The 19,112-nt window shown below is 45.9% G+C and overlaps 1 protein-coding gene across 6 annotated transcripts in view; it reads left to right on the top strand.

Annotated features, from left to right (window-relative positions):
- TPP2 (tripeptidyl peptidase 2) overlaps positions 1-19,112 on the top strand; it is a 1,323,399-nt gene that overhangs the window by 741,015 nt on the left and 563,272 nt on the right. For all 6 annotated transcript variants that reach the window (XM_033947626.1, XM_033947627.1, XM_033947625.1 and 3 more), the window contains one exon: positions 4,444-4,581. In XM_033947626.1, coding sequence (XP_033803517.1) covers positions 4,444-4,581 — 138 coding nt within the window. The remainder of the gene's footprint in view (positions 1-4,443; positions 4,582-19,112) is intronic.

Raw genomic sequence — 19,112 nt, 5'->3', positions numbered from 1 at the left:
ACTTAAAAACTTGACTAGGAGTTTTATTTCATTTCCATAATCTTTTTAAGGTTCATTGTTTATTCCCCCCTATTGTTTTTTACCATAATTGTCTTCTTTTCTATCAGCAATTTGTATTTCTCTACCCATCCTTTCCTCTCGTTTTTGCATGTTTGTACTGTTAGTCTTTAACATGTTACGTATATTTAGTTTCTCCTTGTTTTGCTGCTCCCTTAATTGTATGTAATTTTAATGATATGTCCATCGCTTAGAAATTTGAATAAGCGATTAATCAAATATACAATAAACTTGAAATAGAACACTTTTCTTGTTTCACACACATACACACACATTTTCACACAATTTTATAAAATGCTGTTCCATGTGTAAAACAGGGTTTACATATGAAAAAAGCTTTATAAAATTATCCTTCAAATAAATAAAATTGAAAGAGAAGCAGTAGAACAAAGAAACAGGTAAGAAAATATTTTCAAAAACAGAGGAGATATGATAGAGACTTATAGGATCATGAAGGGCATAGAGAGAGTAAAGAGGGACAGATTCTTCAAACTTTCTAATAATAAAAGAACAAGAGGGCATTCGGAAAAGTTGATAGGAGACAGTTTCAAAACAAATGCTAAGAAGTTCTTCTTTACCCAACGTGTGGTGGACACCTGGAATGCGCTTCCAGAGGACGTAATAGGGCAGAGTACGGTACTGGGGTTCAAGAAAGGATTGGACAAATTCCTACTGGAAAAGGGAATAGAGGGGTATAGATAAAAGATTATTGCACAGGTCCTGGACCTGTTGGGCCACCGCGTGAGCGGACTGCTGGGCACGATGGACCTCGGGTCTGACCCAGCAGAGGCATTTCTTATGTTCTTATAGCCAATGCCAGTCCTAATCTGGATAATGGCCTTGAATATCCAAGTCGTAGGCAGCCACTGGAAGTTATCTACAGTATATCTTTTGCTGTCCTAACTTTGTCTAGGTACTGAACCCAGTTAACAGACTGAAAATCACCACTAACGTGTTAAGTCTGTGACTCTGTCCCCTAACTGGAGGACAAGCCAGTGGGATTTATCCAGTAGAAGTTTCCTGACTGAAACTAACCCTGATTTTGTCCTACTCACTGAAACCTGGTTGCACTCAGACAAGGATATCATAATCAAAGACTGTCTGCCCCCAGGATTCAAGTTTCTCACCCTGGCCAGAACCTAGGAAGAGGAGGTCTAGCAATAATCTTTAGAGACCAGCTCAAGTTCACAGTACTCAACACCATATCCTCTCCTAACTCTGAAATACTAGCCTGCTCTCTCAATTCCAAATCCATGGCCGCCCCCCTAACAATCACTTTATTCTATATCCCACCCAAAAAATGGACCCTAGCCAAAGAGGATTTCTCGGAAGCATCTGAAATAATAAAACGCTAGCCGCGCATGCGCACTCAACTGCGTCCTTCCGTTTTCCCTGATCCAATATGTAGGTCCGTGGCCTTGCAGGAGTGCGCATGCGCGACTCCCCAGCCTTACTTGGCCAGCAAGAGTGCGGATGCGGCAGCAACACAAATCGGAAAACGCTGGGCAGACAACCCCTGCCCTCTCCAAGCCGGGACCACAGCCAGCCAACGATCGCCTCCACAGCCCGACGACTCCCCCCTCCCGCACCAACCGCTGCCGCTCCTGTTTGAAGCGGCCTGATGAGGTTCGTGGCCAGCTCTAGCAAACCTCGCAGGCCGCTCTCCACATGAAGCATGTTCCCTCTGACGCGATCGCGTCAGAAGCAACATGCTACCATATGGAGAGCGGCCTGCGAGGTTCAATACCTATGGTCTGATCATAGACTTTGTGAATTTTCCATTGGCTACCAACAAAACCCCCCAAAAAATAACATAACCAGCAACATCAAAACTCATACAACCAGGGGTAAGATAGACCCAGAGGAATTCTGGTCACGCTATGAAAAGAACACAAAGAGAAGAAATAGAACAACGTATGACCGCCTGGATAACTGACAGCACAAACATATTAAACAAAATTGCCCCCATAAAAACCCGCCAAATCAGAACCACAAAGCAGGAGGGTTGGTTCGACGCAGAACTGCTTCTGATGAAAAGGGACCTTAGAAAATCTGAAAGACTTTGGCTAAAGTCCAGATCCCAGGAACACAGAGTAACCTGGAGACTTAAACTAAAAACCTAAAAAAACCTCACCATGGAAAAACAAAAAAAATTCTATTCACACAAAATTGGTGACTCTACTAATAACAGTAGCAACCTCTTTAAGCTGGTTAATGACTTATACAACATCGAGACACTCACTAACAACCATGAAGAATCCACATTAACCGCAAACACCATAGCCGACTTCTTCACCTCCAAGATCCAAAAACTAAGATTTACCTTACCTATCTCGTCCAACCCCCTTGAGCTCTTTCCCATTCTCCCAGACACCGACACATATAAACCAGACCAAGGGTCCAGAGCAGATCTAAACTGGAACCAATTCACAACACTCAACTGGAAAACCTTCAACAAATTCTACAATAAATATTCTAACTCCTTCTGCAAACTGGACACCTGCCCCCCAAACATCAGGAAAACTGCTCCGATCCATTTCAAAGCCAACATGCTTACCTGGGTCAACTTCCTACTCTCCTCAGGAAACTTCCCTCCAGAGCAAGGCCATATTATGTTAACCCCAATCATAAAAAACGCGAAAGAACCCCCAAACGTCCCATCTAATTACAGACCAATCGCTAGCATCCCTCTATTCACCAAAATAGCAGAAGGGGTGGTAAAAGATGAACTTACAGCATATCCGGATAAATTCAACATACTTAGCTTTCGCGCAGACCATAGCACCGAAACCATTATAGCAGCCTTACTTGACCACTTGCACACACTCTTCAGCCAGGGCTCCAGCGCCTTAATCCTTCAATTCGACCTAAGTAGTGCGTTTGACCTAGTCGACCACAACATCCTCCTAGAATGCCTGACACACATTGGCATCTCCGACCAGGTCCTCAACTGGTTTCACGGGTTCCTACGAAACAGATCCTACAGGGTATTCAAAAACGACTCATCCTCATATAGCTGGGATAATTCCTGCGGTGTTCCGCAGGGCTCCCCCCTGTCCCCCATCCTATTTAACATCTGCCTCGCCTCCCTGGGCAACCTCCTTCATAATCTCAAGCTCAAATTCTTCATCTTTGCAGATGACATCACAATAGCCATCCCACTTACCAGCTTCTCCCCAGAACTACTCACTTACATTACAAGCATACTTAACCAGATAGAACTCTGGATGCGCTCCTACAGACTAAAACTAAACCCAGACAAAACAAAATTCTTCCTAGCCACACCCAATGACAAAATCAAAGACACCTCAATCCAAGTGAAAGGACTGGTTTCCCCCCCTCGAACAAACAGTAAAAATACTGGGAGTCACTCTAGACAAACATCTTTCTCTTGAAAATCACACAGATCTTACTGTCAAGAAATGTTTCTCGGTAGTCTGGAAACTGCGCACCATAAAAAAATACTTCGATGACACCTCATTCCGACTACTAGTACAGTCCTCCGTTCTCAGTGTACTGGACTATTGCAATATCATTTACTTGAACGCCACGAAGAAAACCACCAGGAGGCTAAAATTGATCCAAAACACTGCCGTCCGCCTCATATTCGGCCTAAACAAATGGGACCACATCACTCCTTTCTACCATCAACTGCATTGGCTGCCTTTCGAATCCAGAGTCTTATTCAAATGCGCCTGCTTCTGCTACAAAACAGCTCTCGGCCTTTTACCTAACTACCTCAATCAGCATTTCACTTTGAATCCCACCAACAAGAAATCCCGCAGAACTCAGCTGTTCGTCTTCCCCTCCCTAAAATTATGTCATCTCAAAAGATTCCTTAACAAAACCTTTGCTTACCAGGTGGCTAAACTGAACCCCTGGCTAGCACAAATGGTACTCGAGGCCCCCACCTACCTTAGCTTCAGAAAATTACTCAAAACGCACCTTTTCCGAGAATAGGCCCTTTAACCCCTTTCCACCTGCAACTACCCCCGTTCTCACTCTCCCCCCCGGCTCCCTTTGCTCCCCCCCTCCCCCTACATGATCTCTCTCCTATCTTTCCTTTACCTTCCTTCCCTCCCTTTATTGCTGCTTGTACTTTTGATAAATCTCTGTTTATCGCTCTCACGTTCCATTTCTTTACTGCTGTAACTCTGTCAAAATATTGTAAATCCGTGTGTCAGCACGGATCTTAATTAATGGATGTGAACCGCCTAGAACCTTTTGGGTGTGGCGGTATACAAGAATAAATTATTATTATTATTACCTAGTTAAATCCTTTTGCATGTCTACTGTTTTGTTTCCAAACTACTGTCTGCACTGTTTTGGGTTTTTTTTTTTACTCAAATATAACGAACTGAAAATGTGGACCCTTGTGTTTTTCAGCCTAAGAGTGGAGAGGTGATTCCAAGTTGTCCATTGCTTTGTGAATTACTATATGAATCTGAATTTGATAGCCAGCTCTGGATTATTTTTGACCAGAACAAAAGACAGATGGGATCAGGTGATGCTTACCCATACCAGGTACAGACTTAATAGAAGTTGTTTTAATTGTGCTTGCTATGTGTTTGTTGCATGCATAGTGAAAAGTGATTAATGCATATTACCTTTTTGGCTTATTTTGTTGATTCAATATGTTTTGTATACAGTATCATGAAGAATGTTTGAATTTTAGAACTTCTAGTTAAAGGTTATAATTTCTTCAAGGAGAAACAGGAGATTGTTTTATACATCTGGGTGACATAATCTGGTAGAAGCTGTTGCAAATGCTACCCAGCATTCTGTATCTTTCAAAAGCCTGCATCAATATCGCACAGTACATGCACAAATAGTAGTAAATGCCTTCTCGTCTGATGTCAGCACGTGAGACAATCATTATTTTGTTTTCTATGGAGCAAAGAGATTGTGTTTCTGCTCTCTCCTCAGCCTGTCTGTTTTCTTCAACTGTAGTGCCTTGCTTTAGGAAGGGCTCCTCAGCCTGTCTGTTTTCTTCAACTGTAGTGCCTTGCTTTAGGAAGGGGGGTGACCCTTGTTTTCTGTAAGGGAGTCTATACGACACTGCCCCTTTCCCTTAAGAATACTCCTTCATAGAGTAAAGCCTCATAGTCCACCCAAAGGGAAGGTGACTTGGGGAGAGTGGAGCCAGGAGGACAGATGCTAGGAAGTATAAAAGATGGGACTAGAGTTTGGTTAAGGAGGCCCAGGGAAGGGAGAAGTCAGTGTACAGCATATGCCTTCACTATTTATGTATAGCTACCAGAACCTGGCTCAGGTAAGCCAAATTTTAACTTGCATAGTTATGAGAATTCTGATTTTTGAAACCTGGCTGGAGTCAGACTTTGCAGAAAGAGACTTTATATACTTTGCATTTGGGCTTGACAGCCACAGGCCATGTAAAACAGGGGTCCCCAACCCCGATCCGTGGCCCACTCTGCCGTCTCACAGCCGGGCCGTGAGAGTATCCATCCCTCCTTCCCATCCCACCTCCATTCTGTAAAGTGCAGCAGTGGCAGCACTGAACAGGCTGCTTCGCTGTCTTCCCCGGGACCTTCGCTCTGCCACCGCGTCACTGATGACATCATTAGTGATGCAGCGGCAGAGGAAAGGCCCTGGTGGGGAAGGCAGTGAAGCAGCCTGTTAAGTGCTGCCACCACTGTGCTTTTCAGAACAGAGGTATGTTGGGGCCTCGCTGTTGGAGGATCATTAGGGTTCTGCTGCATGTGGGGGATGGGAGGGAGAGATGGAAAGTTGTGCAGTGGGATAGGTCGTGGGGATTCTGCTGCACGTGGGGTTTGGGAGGGAGAGATAGAAAGGTGCTGCGCAGGGAGATGGGTTGGCAGGGTCATCGGGCTTCTGCTTGGGGGGGATGAGAGAAAGGGAATGGAGATATAGCCTGACTAGTGGAGTGAGGGAGGGGGTTCTGAAAGTGGTGAGCCATGTGGATGAGGTCAAAAGGGAGATGACTAGTGAGAGAACAGTGGACTGTGGTAATGGGGAGTAGATAGAAGGAAATAGGCTGGGAAAATACTTAGATGGGAAATGGGAGAGCCTAGGGACTGAGAGAAGATGGAGAATTGAGAGATAGCTGAAAATTTAAAAAGAAGAAGGGTGAGAGGGCAAGATTTGAGTGGACAGAAGCAAAAAATAAAAGAAAAAGTTAAGCTGAAAGGGAAAAATCAATACGTTGGAGACAGGCATAAGGAAGGAATGGAACAGTAGAGAAGAGGAGAAAAAATAGACAGCAGACACTAGAAAGAAAATTGATAGAAGATAGACAAAAAGCAGAAAAAGAATCCGGGTCCAAGCTGATGGAAAAACAAAATGACCAGACAACAAAAGATAGAAAAAATAATTTTATTTTCTATCTTGTGATTACAATGTATCCTGCCAGAGCTGGTATTAGACAGCAAGAGAGAGGAAATGCTTTTTTAAAAAAATTTTGTTAATGTACCGTATTTTTCGCTCCATAAGACGCATCCACCTGTAGAGGAAGAAAAACCAAGAAAACAAATTTTGAACCAAATGGTGTGCCCTGTACTCTGTCCCTCCCTCTGATGGTTTAGAAACATAGAAAATGACGGCAGAAAAGGGCCACGGCCCATCTAGTCTGCACATACTAATGGCCCACCCCCTAACTACCTCCATAAAGAGATCCCACATGCCAATCCCATCTTTTCTTAAAATCTGGCACGCTGCTTACCTCAATTACTTGTTGTGGAAGATTATTCCAGCGATCAACCACCCTTTCGGTGAAGAAATATTTTCTGGTCTCGCCATGAAATTTCCCACCCCTGATTTTCAACAGATGCCCTCTTGTTGCCGTGGGTCCTTTAAGGAAAAAGAGATCCTCTTCCACCTCGATACGGCCCGTGACATATTTGAACGTCTCGATCATGTCTCCCCTCTCTCTGCGTTCCTCGAGTGAGTACAGCTTCAACTTACCCAGTCGTTCCTCATATGGGAGATCCTTGAGTCCTGAGACAATCCTGGTGACCATTCGCTGAACCGACTCAACTGTCCGCACATCTTTTTGATAATGCGGCCTCCAGAATTGTACACCATATTCCAGATGGGGTCTCACCATGGATCTGTACAACGGCATTATGACCTTGGGCTTACGGCTGATGAAACTTCTACGAACACAGCCATGATTTGTCTAGCCCTGGATGAAGCTTTCTCCACTTGATTGGCAGTCTTCATGTCTTCGCTAATAATCACCCCAAGTCACGTTCTGCTACAGTCCTTTCTAGGATCTCACCATTTAGGGTGTAAGTCCTGCATGGATTTTTGCCGCCAAGGTGCATGACCTTGCATTTTTTTGGCATTGAAACTTAGTTATTTTTGACTTCTCAGCCCTGAAAATTTTGTTTGTAAAAATTTTGTTTGTACAATCATCCTCACCTCTCCTATTTTTGACTTAGATTGAAACTTAGTTGCCACGTCCTTGACCAATGCTCCAGCAGGAGTAGGTCCTGCGTCATACTGTCGGGCATTGAGCTTTTGTCGGGCACTGTGCTTTCATCTGTTGTGCGGTTGCCTACTATGTTGCATAGTTTGGCATCATCGGCGAATAATGTAATTTTACCTCGAAGCCCCTCAGCCAAGTCTCTTACGAAGATGTTAAAAAGGATCGGGCCCAAGACAGAGCCCTGCGGCACTCCGCTGATCACCTCTGTCGTATCGGAGAGGGTACCGTTTACCACTACCCTCTGAAGTCTACCTCTAAGCTAGTCCCTAACCCATGCGGTTAATGTTTCACCCAGTCCTATCGAACCCATCTTGCTCAATAACCTGCGGTGTGGGACGCTATCAAATGCTTTGCTGAAGTCCAAGTACACGACATCCAGGGACTCCCCTATATCCAGCTTTCTTGTTACCCAGTCAAAGAAGCTGATCAGATTTGATTGGCAGGACCTTCCCTTTGTAAAACCATGTTGATGGGGGTCTCGTAGATTCTCCTCATTCAGGATCGTATCCAATTGGCGTTTGATTAATGTTTCCATAAGTTTAATCACTATCGATGTGAGACTCACCGGTCTATAATTCTCAGCCTCCGTCCTGCATCCCTTTTTGTGGAGTTGAATGACGTTAGCCATTTTCCAATCCAATGGGACTCTTCCTGTACTTAGGGAAAGATTGAAGAGCGTGGATAACGGTTCCGCCAGGATGTTACTCAACTCCCTGAGCACCCTGGGGTGTAGTTTGTCCGGTCCCATAGCTTTGTTCACCTTGAGTCTTGATAGCTCCTCGTAGACACAGCTGGGCGTAAACTCAAAATTTTGAAACGGGTCTTCTGAGTTTTCCCTCGTCGGCAGCTGAGGGCCGGATCCCGGCGCCTCGCAAGTGAAGACTGAGCAGAAGTATTTATTTAAAAGTTTGGCTTTGTCGGAGTCCGATTCTACATAGTTCATGTCTGGTTTCCTAAGGCGTACTATCCCATCTGTGTTTCTTTTTCTGTCACTAATATACTGGAAGAAGGATTTATCGCCCTTCTTGATGTTCTTCGCAAGGTTCTCCTCCATTCGGAGTTTGGCCTCCCTGACTGCTGTTTTGACCTCTTTTGACTTGGCCAGTTAGTCTTCCTTGGATTCTCGCTTCCCTGATAGTTTGTAGAGGATGAATGTTCTTTTCTTCTTTTTTATGAGGTCTGAGATCTCCGCAGAGAACCACTGTGGTCTATTGTTTCTTCGCCGTTTACTTACTGATTTGACGTAGCGGTTGGTTGCTTTGTGTAAGGTTGATTTCAGAGTTGACCACATTACCTCTACATTATCTGTTTCGGCATGGTTTTGGACGAAATTTCCCATGCTTTCGAAGTTTGTGCCCTTAAAGTTGAGGACCTTGGTTGATGTGCTTGACTTAGTGAAACCTTTCCTGAGGTTGAACCATATCATGTTGTGGTCACTGGAGGCCAACGTATCGCCTACCGAGACCTCTGTGACACTTTCTCCGTTGGTGAGTATTAGGTCTAGTATTGCCCGATCCCTAGTGGGCTCTAATACCATTTGTTTGAGACTTGCTCCCTTTATAGAGGTTAATAGCTTCCTGCTGCCGCTGGTCGTAGCGGAAAGTTTGTTCCAATCCACATCAGGCATATTGAAGTCTCCTAACAATACTGTGTTTCCACGCAAAATGATATTCTCAATGTCTTTGACTAATTCTATATCCATGTCCTCCTGTTGTTTTGGAGGTCTGTATACTACACCAAGATACAGGCATTTGTCCTTCCCCCTAGCCAAATTCACCCAGAGGGATTCCCCGGTGTACTTGACATCTGCAATTTTGGTAACTTTGATGTCCTCTTTAGTGTATAGTACTACCTCTCCTCCCATTTTACCCTCTCTGTCCCACCGAAGTAAGTTGTATCCCAGTATAGCCATATCCCACCCATGGGAGTCCGTGAACCAAGTCTCGGATATCGCCACCACATCTAGGTCGGCGTTCCTCATTTCCGTCTCTAATTCCAGAATCTTATTGCCCAAACTGTGGGCATTAACGTACATAGCCCTCCATACCTTATGTTTTCTATGTCTCTGTGTAGATATTCCTGCTTGAGCTAATTGGACTCCTATAATGCTATTTTCAATGTGTGTACTTACCTCGGACTCAGAAATGGATTGACAACTTACCTCGCCAAGTTGGTTACTTGTGCCAGCATGTGAGAGGGTACCCTCCCCCAACTTACCTAGTTTAAAGCCCTACTAAGTAGGCGGGCTAGTCGGTGGCCAAAGACGTTCTTTCCCCTTCTGGTCAGGTAAAGTCCATCAGGTCCCTGTAGTCCTTGCAGCGCCTCTCCATGGTTCAGGAATCCGAAGTTCATCTTCCTGCATCATCCATGCAGCCAGTCGTTTGTCCTCTGGATACGATCCTTCCTGGCTCTCCCCTTGCCTCTCATTGGGAGGATCGAGGAGAAGTCCACCTGTATTTCCATCCTCCTCAGCTTCTCACCCAGAGCTCCAAAGTCTACAGATATGTTCTCCGTGGTGTTCCTGGCAGTGTCGTTTGTTCCAACGTGGATGAGAAGCATGGGAAAGTGGTCATGGGGCTTGATAAGTCTGTCTAGGCAGCCGGTTACATCTCCGATCTGGCTCATTGCAGACAGCAAACCTCTCTTGATTGCATATCTGGTCTGCAAATTGGTCCCTCGGTGCCCCTCAGCAGGGAATCCCCAATGACTACCCACTCTGTGCTTCTTTGGGGCAAGCTCATCTGTTGTCTCCGGAACCGGAATCGTCTGGTGGATAACTTCCTGTACCTCATTGGCAGGTTCCTCCTGTAACAGCTGGAATCTGTTCCTCAAGGGGATTAGTGGGGTCGAAGTTAAACTGCCCTGTGAACGAGAGAAAGAGACAGAAGAGGAAGAAGAAGGTCTTCTACGTTTGCCGGTGGAGGAAGTTACCAGCTGCCAGGAGTCAGCGTTTAGTGGTAGGCCGGGACAGGGTAGAGGGCACGTCTAGAGGTGGGCATGTCTAATGGTAGACATGCGTAGTGGCAGCCAGCCCGCCCCAAACAAGCCCTCCACAAGCCAGTCCCCCCCAGCTTCCCCCGTACCTTTTTAAATCCTCCTCCTGTACTTTTAAATCATCCCCCCAGTATTTTTAGATCAGTCATCCCCCCAGTACTTTTAGATAATCCCCCCAATATTTTTAGATAATCCCCCAGTATTTTTAGATCAGTCATCCCCTCAGTAGATAATCCCCCCAGTATTTTTAGATAATCCCCCCCAATATTTTTAGATAATCCCCCAGTATTTTTAGATCAGTCATCCCCTCAGTAGATCATCCCCCCAGTACTTTTAGATAATCCCCCACAGTATTTTTAAATCATCCCCCCAGTACTTTTAGATCTTCCCCCAGTAGATCATCCTCCACAGTATTTTTAGATTATCCCCCCAGTATTTTTAAATCATCCCCCTTACCTGGTGACCCAGCATGTATCCCTCCCTCACTAGCGATGCACAGGTCAGGAGCGCGGATGTCAGCAGCAAGCTTTCGGTGCTCCAGCTTGCGCCCATGCTGTTTTCTAAATGGCTTTGTTAGTTCTTGCGAATCCCATGAGAACTGACGAAGCCATCTAGAAAACAGCATGGGAGCGCGGAAAGCTTGCTGCTGACGTCTGCGCTCCTGACCTGTGCGCCACTAGTAAGGGAGGGGTACACACTGGATCACCAGGGACTGCGACAATGACTACGACGGAGGAGGAGGAGGCAGCAGAGGGCGGGTAGCTTTTTTAAAAGGTGCAACTACGGTGGCGGCAGTGACGACGGCGGTCAGATAAGTGGTTGGATGGGTGTTTTAAAAGGTATGGTGGCAGGGTACTTTAAAATGGTGCAGCGGCGGGTAGGTGTTTAAAATGGGGGGCAGCGGCAGGGAGGTTTGGAGGGGGGTCAAAATTGTACCTTAGCGCCATAAGACGCACGGAGATTTCCACCCACTTTTGGGTGGAAAAAAAGTGTATCTTATGGAGCGAAAAATACGGTATATTGTTATAAACTGCCCTACAAACCCGCCCGAAATCCTACCCCCCTTACCAGTCCCTGGAAAAATTTGCTTACATAAAAAAACATAGTAACATAGTAGATGACGGCAGATAAAGAACCGAATGGTCCATCCAATGTGCCCAAATTTTTTATTTTTTTTTTCTTAGCTATTTCTGGGCAAGAATCCAAAGCTCTACCGGTACTGTGCTTGGGTTCCTACTGCCGAAATCTCTTAAAACCTACTCCAGCCCATCTACACCCTCCCAGCCCATCCTCCACCAAATGGCCATATACAGACACAGACTGTGCAAGTCTGCCCAGTACTGGCCTTAGTTCAATTTTTAATATTATTTTCTGATTCTAGATCCTCTGTGTTCATCCCACACTTAAACTAAACTAAACCTTGGGTTTGTATACCGCACCATCTCCATGGTCGTGGAGCTCGGCACGGTTTACAGGAATTGTAATGAGAAACGAACTCCAGGAAAGGGCTAGATGAAGGTCGGAGGAGAGAAGGAAGTTAGAGGGCTAGGATGTCAGATGAGGAGGGAGTGTTATATTTTTGAGAAAAGCCAGGTTTTCAGATGTTTACGGAAGGGTTGAAGAGCATTCAGGTTCCGAAGAGGGGAGGTAAGGTTGTTCCAGAGCTCGGTGAATCTGAAGAGGAGGGAAGTCCCCAGTGTTCCTGGGAGGGAAATGCCTTTTTTTTTTTTTTTTTTGTAATATCATATTTATTAGGCAATCAAAACCATGTACAGTATGCAGGACAGCAGAAATTCAACACGTTGGAAATGAACAAATAGATTTCGCAAAACAGTAGCAATAATAATGGTACAAAAAACATGGTTCACACATGCCCAGTTTCTACTTAACAAAGAAATAGAGAGAAGCCTGTGAATCCCCAAACGATTCACCAATGCAGTCTCACAGATCAACAGACGAACACACAGACATTCCTCAACTCACACACTCCCATTCAAACCCAATGCCAGCTATGCGCATAATAACCGAGGCTCACCAGATCTGTCAATAAATAATCATAACACAAAAGAGGAAAACAAATTGCAGTAGGTCCAATGTGAAATATGAAAACGAAGACCCAAGCCTTCTATTTCAGGAAAAACACTAAAGTCATGAAGGTGCAGTTGCAGGTGTGGGCAAAGCCAAAAAACGGTCCCATAATGCACAATAGGTAATCCACACAGCTTGAGTTCTGGAGGAATAAGAATCAATTCAAATCTGGCCTGCATCCTCATTCTGGCAAGCCATAGATTGAAGGCAGGAGCCTCTGCAGTAGACCATTGTTGCAAAATAAGTTTTTTGCCCAGAAGAACAGCATGCAAGATGAATTTCTGGGCTGGGAGGTCTACACCCTGTTGAATCAAATCCTGGACATCCCCTAACAGAAGCGCTACACAGTTCCATTCAAAAGTGTATTGAAGTACCGATTCAAGGCAGTGATGAACCCGGCCCCAAATCGTGAGAGCCTGACAGTCAAAAAAGGTATGGAGAAATGTACCAGGGCTTTGTGAACAACGAGTGCAGAGAGCATCGGTCTATAAGTGCATGAGCACCCCACGAGTTCTTGTTATATACGTTCTATGGAGGATTTTAAACTGTGTCTCCTGAAGAGAGACTGCTTTAACCAAGGTATAAATGTTCTGAAAAAACATATGCAGATCCTGAACAGTGACAGTCCTTCCCAGCTCGGAGGACCATTCTCTAGCAAGTGTCACCAAACCCAGCTCAGGTTGGTGGTCTCTACACGCTGAATACCAGCAGGAAATATTATTCCTGGAAGACGGGGTTTCCAGAAAAATATTATCAAGGGACCCACTCTCCCATCAGCCCGCATGGCGAGCTAGTCGAGGAGTAATATAGTGCTGAATCTGTAAATATGTATGAATGTGATGGGAGGGGAGACCCCAATGTGCCCGCACCTGAGAAAAAGAGGGAAATCCCCCCCCCCCATATCCAAAACCGCCCCCACAGTGGTATCCCGCTCTCCTCGATCTAACAAACCCCATAAACGATTCATGCCAGGAGGGAAATCAGGGTTGCAAAGGAGAGAGAGAAAAGGGGAAAAACCGGGTAGCAGATTCTGCTTCTTACGCCACCATACCCAAGCCTTTCGAAAAGAGAAAAGAAAAGGACGGAAAGAGGAGGAAGAGGAAAAGGAAGAAGAAGAAGAAGAAGGGTGGAGGCCGGAACCCCCCCCCCCAGAACAGCCATGGAGAAAAGAGGAAAAGGAGAGAGGAATACAGCAGGATTCCAAGAGGGTTGAAGGAGAAGAGCAGGAATCAGGCGCCAAATGGGAGTGTATCCAGCGAAATAAAGCTGCCACATTGTACATGCGTAAGTCAGGGACGTTCAGGCCACCATGCTGTTTAGCTCGAGAGAGTTTGGAAAAACTGATTCTAGGTGCCCCAGCTTGCCAAATAAAAGATCTGATAGTGGCAAGATAAGAACGCTCATCAGAAGAAGATATCCAAACAGGGATAGTCTGAATAGGGTACAGTAATTTGGGAAAAAGTACCATCTTGACTAATGCAACCCTTCCCATGAGGGACAGTGGTAAGGTTCGCCACCGATGGCACAATGTTTTGATCTTACCAAGCGCGGCGGAAATATTGGCTGTGTATAAACGCTTAGGGTCGCAATACAACATTATTCCCAAGTATTTAAGCTTCCCAGGGGCCACTCCCACGCCCAGGGTCTCTGTCCATCGAAGCACACCCGTCGTCCCAAGCAAAAGAGCCTCTGTCTTTTCAAAATTGATCTTAAGTCCTGAAAAACGCCCGTAACTTTGTATAAGTGCCATAAGACGGGGCATAATGGTGTCAGCATGATTAACATAAAGAAGCATGTCATCTGCAAATAGGCTAATGTGGAATTCATGTGTCCCTACACGAAGACCTTCAAGACACGAGTCCTGTCGGATACGTTGTGCCAAAGGTTCCAATGAAAGTAGAAAGAGGAGAGGGGACAACGGACATCCTTGACGGGTGCCACGCCCTAAGGAAAAAGAATCAGACAATGCCCCGTTCACCAAAAGCTGCGAAGATGGCCGAGTATATAGAGCCATTACCCACCGAACAAAATCACCAGTGATGCCAAACCGCCCCAGGACCCAAAAAAGATGTTCCCAGGAGACCATATCGAACGCCTTCTCAACGTCAAGACTGGCGATAAGTGCCCTGTTCCCCGGCGCATGGGATGACTGCAAAACCGACAAAACCTTTAAAAGATTCAGAGATGCATGTCGGCCGGGAACAAAGCCGGCCTGATCCTCATGGATCAGCTCCAGCAGAAAGGTATTAAGACGGGCCGCCAGTATACTACCTAAAATCTTGACGTCTTGGTTGAGGAGGGAGATTGGTCGATATGAGCCCAATTGATCTTGGGGTCGGCCTGGTTTGGGGAGAAGGATAACATGAGCTCGATTATGAGTGTCTCCAGGTGGAAGGTCGGTCAATAGACCGGTGTAGTAGGATTGCAATGTTGGCAAAACAATAGGGAGCAACAATTTGTAAAATTCCGGCCCCATGCCATCCGGGCCTGGTGTTTTTGCAAGTGTAAGTTTACCAATAGCTATTTGTAGTTCCTGCCCCGTGATGGGGGAGTTCAATATCCGCCCCTGGTCCTCCGAAAGAGATGGCATAGGGAGGTCCCTGAAAAAATCATCTCGGGCTTGGGAGTCAACCGGGGAGGCCGTATAAAGGTCTCGATAGAAACTGACAAAATGAACCGCGATATCCATAGGGTTAGTGTGTAGGTGGCCCGTCCTGTCCTTAATACCGGTGATGACGTGCTTGGCTTTGGGTGGTCTGACCAAATTTGCTAACATACGTCCTGTTTTGTTACCCCAGGCGTGCAATCTATATTTGTAAAAATATATGCTGCGTCGGGCTCGCGCGTCAAGGAGATGATTGATCTTATCTTTCAATAGTTTCAATGAGGCCTTGATCGATGGGGTAATTTGGGAAATGTGCACCCGGCGAAGCTCTTGCAGTTCCCGAGTGAGGGCAAGGAGTTCACCTTCCCGTCGTTTCTTCAGAGCAGAAGAATATGCCAAAATGTGACCACGCATGACAGATTTTGCAGCCTCCCAGTAGACAACAGGCCCCACATCCAAAACAGAATTAGTATGAAGAAAATCCTCCCATTTTTTTGGAAAAATATTCATGAAATACCTTATCGGTATAGAGCTGTGGTGACATACGCCATATGCGTTCACCGGAGGGCTGCAAAAACTGAAGAGAGATAGAGATCAAAGAGTGGTCAGATAAAGTCGGAGCAAGCATGGAGGCCGAGGCAAATTTGGGGAACCAGAGTTCAGAAACAAGGAAATAATCAAGACGAGAATAAGAAAGGTGGGGGTGGGAATAAAAGGAAAAATCACGCTCTTCAGGGTGTAGAGTCCTCTAAACGTCCAACAAGCCCAATTCTCCCATGAGGTAGTTCACGCCCCTGTTGAAATGTTCCCTAGGGGCGTCTCGCACTGGTTGGCAATCTAAGGCTGGATTAGCAGGCACATTGAAGTCTCCCCCCAACACAAGTAAACTAGAAGCATGGGGGGCCAAGAGAGTTACAAGGTGGGGGAAAAATGCGTGCGAATAAGTGTTAGGGGCATAAATATTACAAAAAACAGTGGATTGGCCCCATAATTCACCCACTAGCAAGACGTATCTCACATCAGTGTCCGAGATCTGCTGTAGAACAGTAAACGGTATTCGTTTATGTATGAGGATAGCCACCCCTCGCTGTCTAGAGCTGTAAGAGGCAAAGCCAATCTGACTCACCCAATCCCGCTTTAGTTTACGATGTTCCTCGTCTGTGAAGTGTGTTTCCTGGAGAAAAGCTACGTCCGTGCGTTCCCGTCGGAGGTATGCAAGGAGTTTAGCACGTTTGATGGGAGAGTGGATCCCATCCACATTGAGGGATGTCACTGTCAGAGAAGACATAGCATTACATTTATGGTAACAGTTACATAGCAAAGCATGTACTTACAGAAACACGGAGCGGGGGACGTCCCAGCCGAATCCCCCCTCCACACATGAGTGACAGAAGTACAAAAGTGCACAAGAGAATAGTTTACGTGAGCCAAACAGCCATAATCACAGATCCCAAACAAAACCCATATATACACATTCATACAAAAACCCCATACACTTCCCTCCCAACATGCACTCCAATCCCCCCTCCCCCCCAGAACCATACAAGCGTCCCAGAACAACAAACAGTAAGTGAAATTGAAATACAATACAAATAACAGCTCCAGGCCATGCCCCACACATAGGGTAAAGGCATAACTGACAAAAACAGAGAAAAATATAACATAAAATCAGCGTCATGTCAGCAATTAGTAAAAGAAAAGGCACCTAATGAGAAACCGGCAACAAAGCCTCATCCAAGGGAAGGGTGCACAAATAAACACAAGAAAAGGGGGTAGTCCCCCATTGACTCAGAACTGGAAAAAAGAAACAGAGCTCCTGGTGCACTGCTGGCAAATAAGGCATAAAAGTCAAAGAACAGCCACCAGGACAATACTGCCGCTGGCTAAGGAGCGAAAATCAAGGCCATCTGCCGCCAACTGCCAGTCTCACATCAATGGCGGTTCATAGAGAAGCACATGCGGCCATGCTGCAATGTAAAAATCCAAGACCCCAGCATATGAGGTCAGGTAGGTGCAGAGTCATGATGCACAGGAGCTGGCAATTGAAGAATGAATTGCTCCAGCTCTCTTGGTGTCTCCAGATAGTGAATTTTATTGTTATAGAAAACCCGAGCCCGGGCTGGATAAAGGAGGGATACACAGATGTTACGGCGATACAAGGTGTTGCAGTGTGGTGCCATCGCTTTGCGCCGGGAGGAAACTTGGGGGGAGAAATCTTGAAAAATTAAGATTTTGCGTTCATCATAGATAAAATCCACCCCCTTACGAAAGTGAGCCATGATCCTTTCCTTAACCGCATAATTAAGGAACCGGGCAAGCACAGGGCGCGGCCGCGTCTCGTCGTCCTTCCTTTGGCCCACGCGGTGCGCCCGCTCGATTTGAATAGACATGCCTAGATCCGTAGGGTCCAGAATCTTTAGCAGCCAGCTCTCTAAGCACTTGCGGAGATCCACGTCTCGGATAGAAGCGGGAAAACCGATGAAACGCAGATTCTTTCTCCTCCCTCAGTTTTCGTGATCATCTACGCGGTCCATCAGGGTTTTGTTAGTGGACTCCAGGGCGCGCAGCCGTTCCTCAAGGTTAGCAGCCTGATCCTCCTGGCGTGCCACACGATCTTCCACACGCTGCAAGCGACCCGCATGAGAATCTAGGCTTTCTTTGATATCCTCCATAAATGTATGTATTTTGGCAAGCTTGTCCTCCATCACCAAGGTTAGGGATCGGGTGAGTTCCTGCACTGCGGCCTCTTGTAGTGTAAACATTGGAACCTTGTGGCCTTCCGCCATCTTCGGCTCTTGCTGTTTCACTCTGTCCCGAACACCCCGCTGTGTTTTAGCGGTCATCGCACGTACAAGCGCTCCAAAGAATCGTGCCACCAAGTCAGCAAAGCGAAGGGCACAAAGATATAGCGTAAAAAGCAAAAAAAACCCTGAGTTTACGGAGGGTATTGTGCAGATTTATATCGGCATGGCCCGGAGCTGTGGAGAGACACGTCCGTTCAAGCGCCCGGCATCACGTGACCCCCCCGGGAAATGCCTTTTAATGAGGGGAAGGATAATTTTGATTTTTGGGTGGGTCTGGTGGTATTAGGATTTGAGAAGTTCCAAGAAAGCGGAATTAATGGTAGAAGGATGCCATGGAGGATCTTGAAAGTTAGGCAGATGCATTTGAAGTGGACTCTGGAAGTTATCGGAAGCCAGTGAAGCTTGAAAAGGAGTGGTGAGACATGATTGAATTTACTTTTTGCAAAGATAAGCTTGGCCGCGGCATTTTGAATCCGTTGGAGTCTGTGAAGGTTTTTCTTCGTTAGGCTTAAGAAGATAGAATTGCAATAGTCCAGTCTGGAGAGGATGATAGATTGGACGAGTACGGCAAAATGTTTTTGGTGGAAACAGGATCTTACTTTCCTCAGCATGTGAAGGCTGAAATAACATTTTTTTACCATGGAGTTGAGGTGGTCATTGAAGGACAATGTAGAATCGATGATGACGCCCAGGAGAATTCGAGCTGGAGAGTGGAGCCAGAGGACAGTGGGATTCAGGTGGGTAGCTGACCTAATTTTGGGCCGAGCCAAAGAAGTTTTGTTTTGGATTCATTCAATTTCATTTGGACGGTGTGGGCCCAAGATTGGAGGTTTGAGATACAAGAGGATATGTTCTCTGAGAGATTAGTGAGGTTCGAGTCGGTCTCGAGAAGAACAAGGATGTCATCATCGTCGGTCTTTACAATAGAGAACACAACCAGTGTGCCAGAACCGGAAAAAATCTTCAGGGGAGATCAAGAGGGGAAATTATCATGCATGGAGGTAAGCCTCGAAGACGTTCTCAGACAGATAGATAGATTAAGAACGGACAAAGCTCCGGGCCCAGATGGGATCCACCCGAGAATACTGAAAGAGCT

The sequence above is a fragment of the Geotrypetes seraphini genome, chromosome 6 (assembly GCF_902459505.1).
Source record: "Geotrypetes seraphini chromosome 6, aGeoSer1.1, whole genome shotgun sequence".
NCBI classification, from domain to species: Eukaryota; Metazoa; Chordata; class Amphibia; order Gymnophiona; family Dermophiidae; genus Geotrypetes; species Geotrypetes seraphini.
This window is presented reverse-complemented; position numbering and strand designations above follow the sequence as displayed.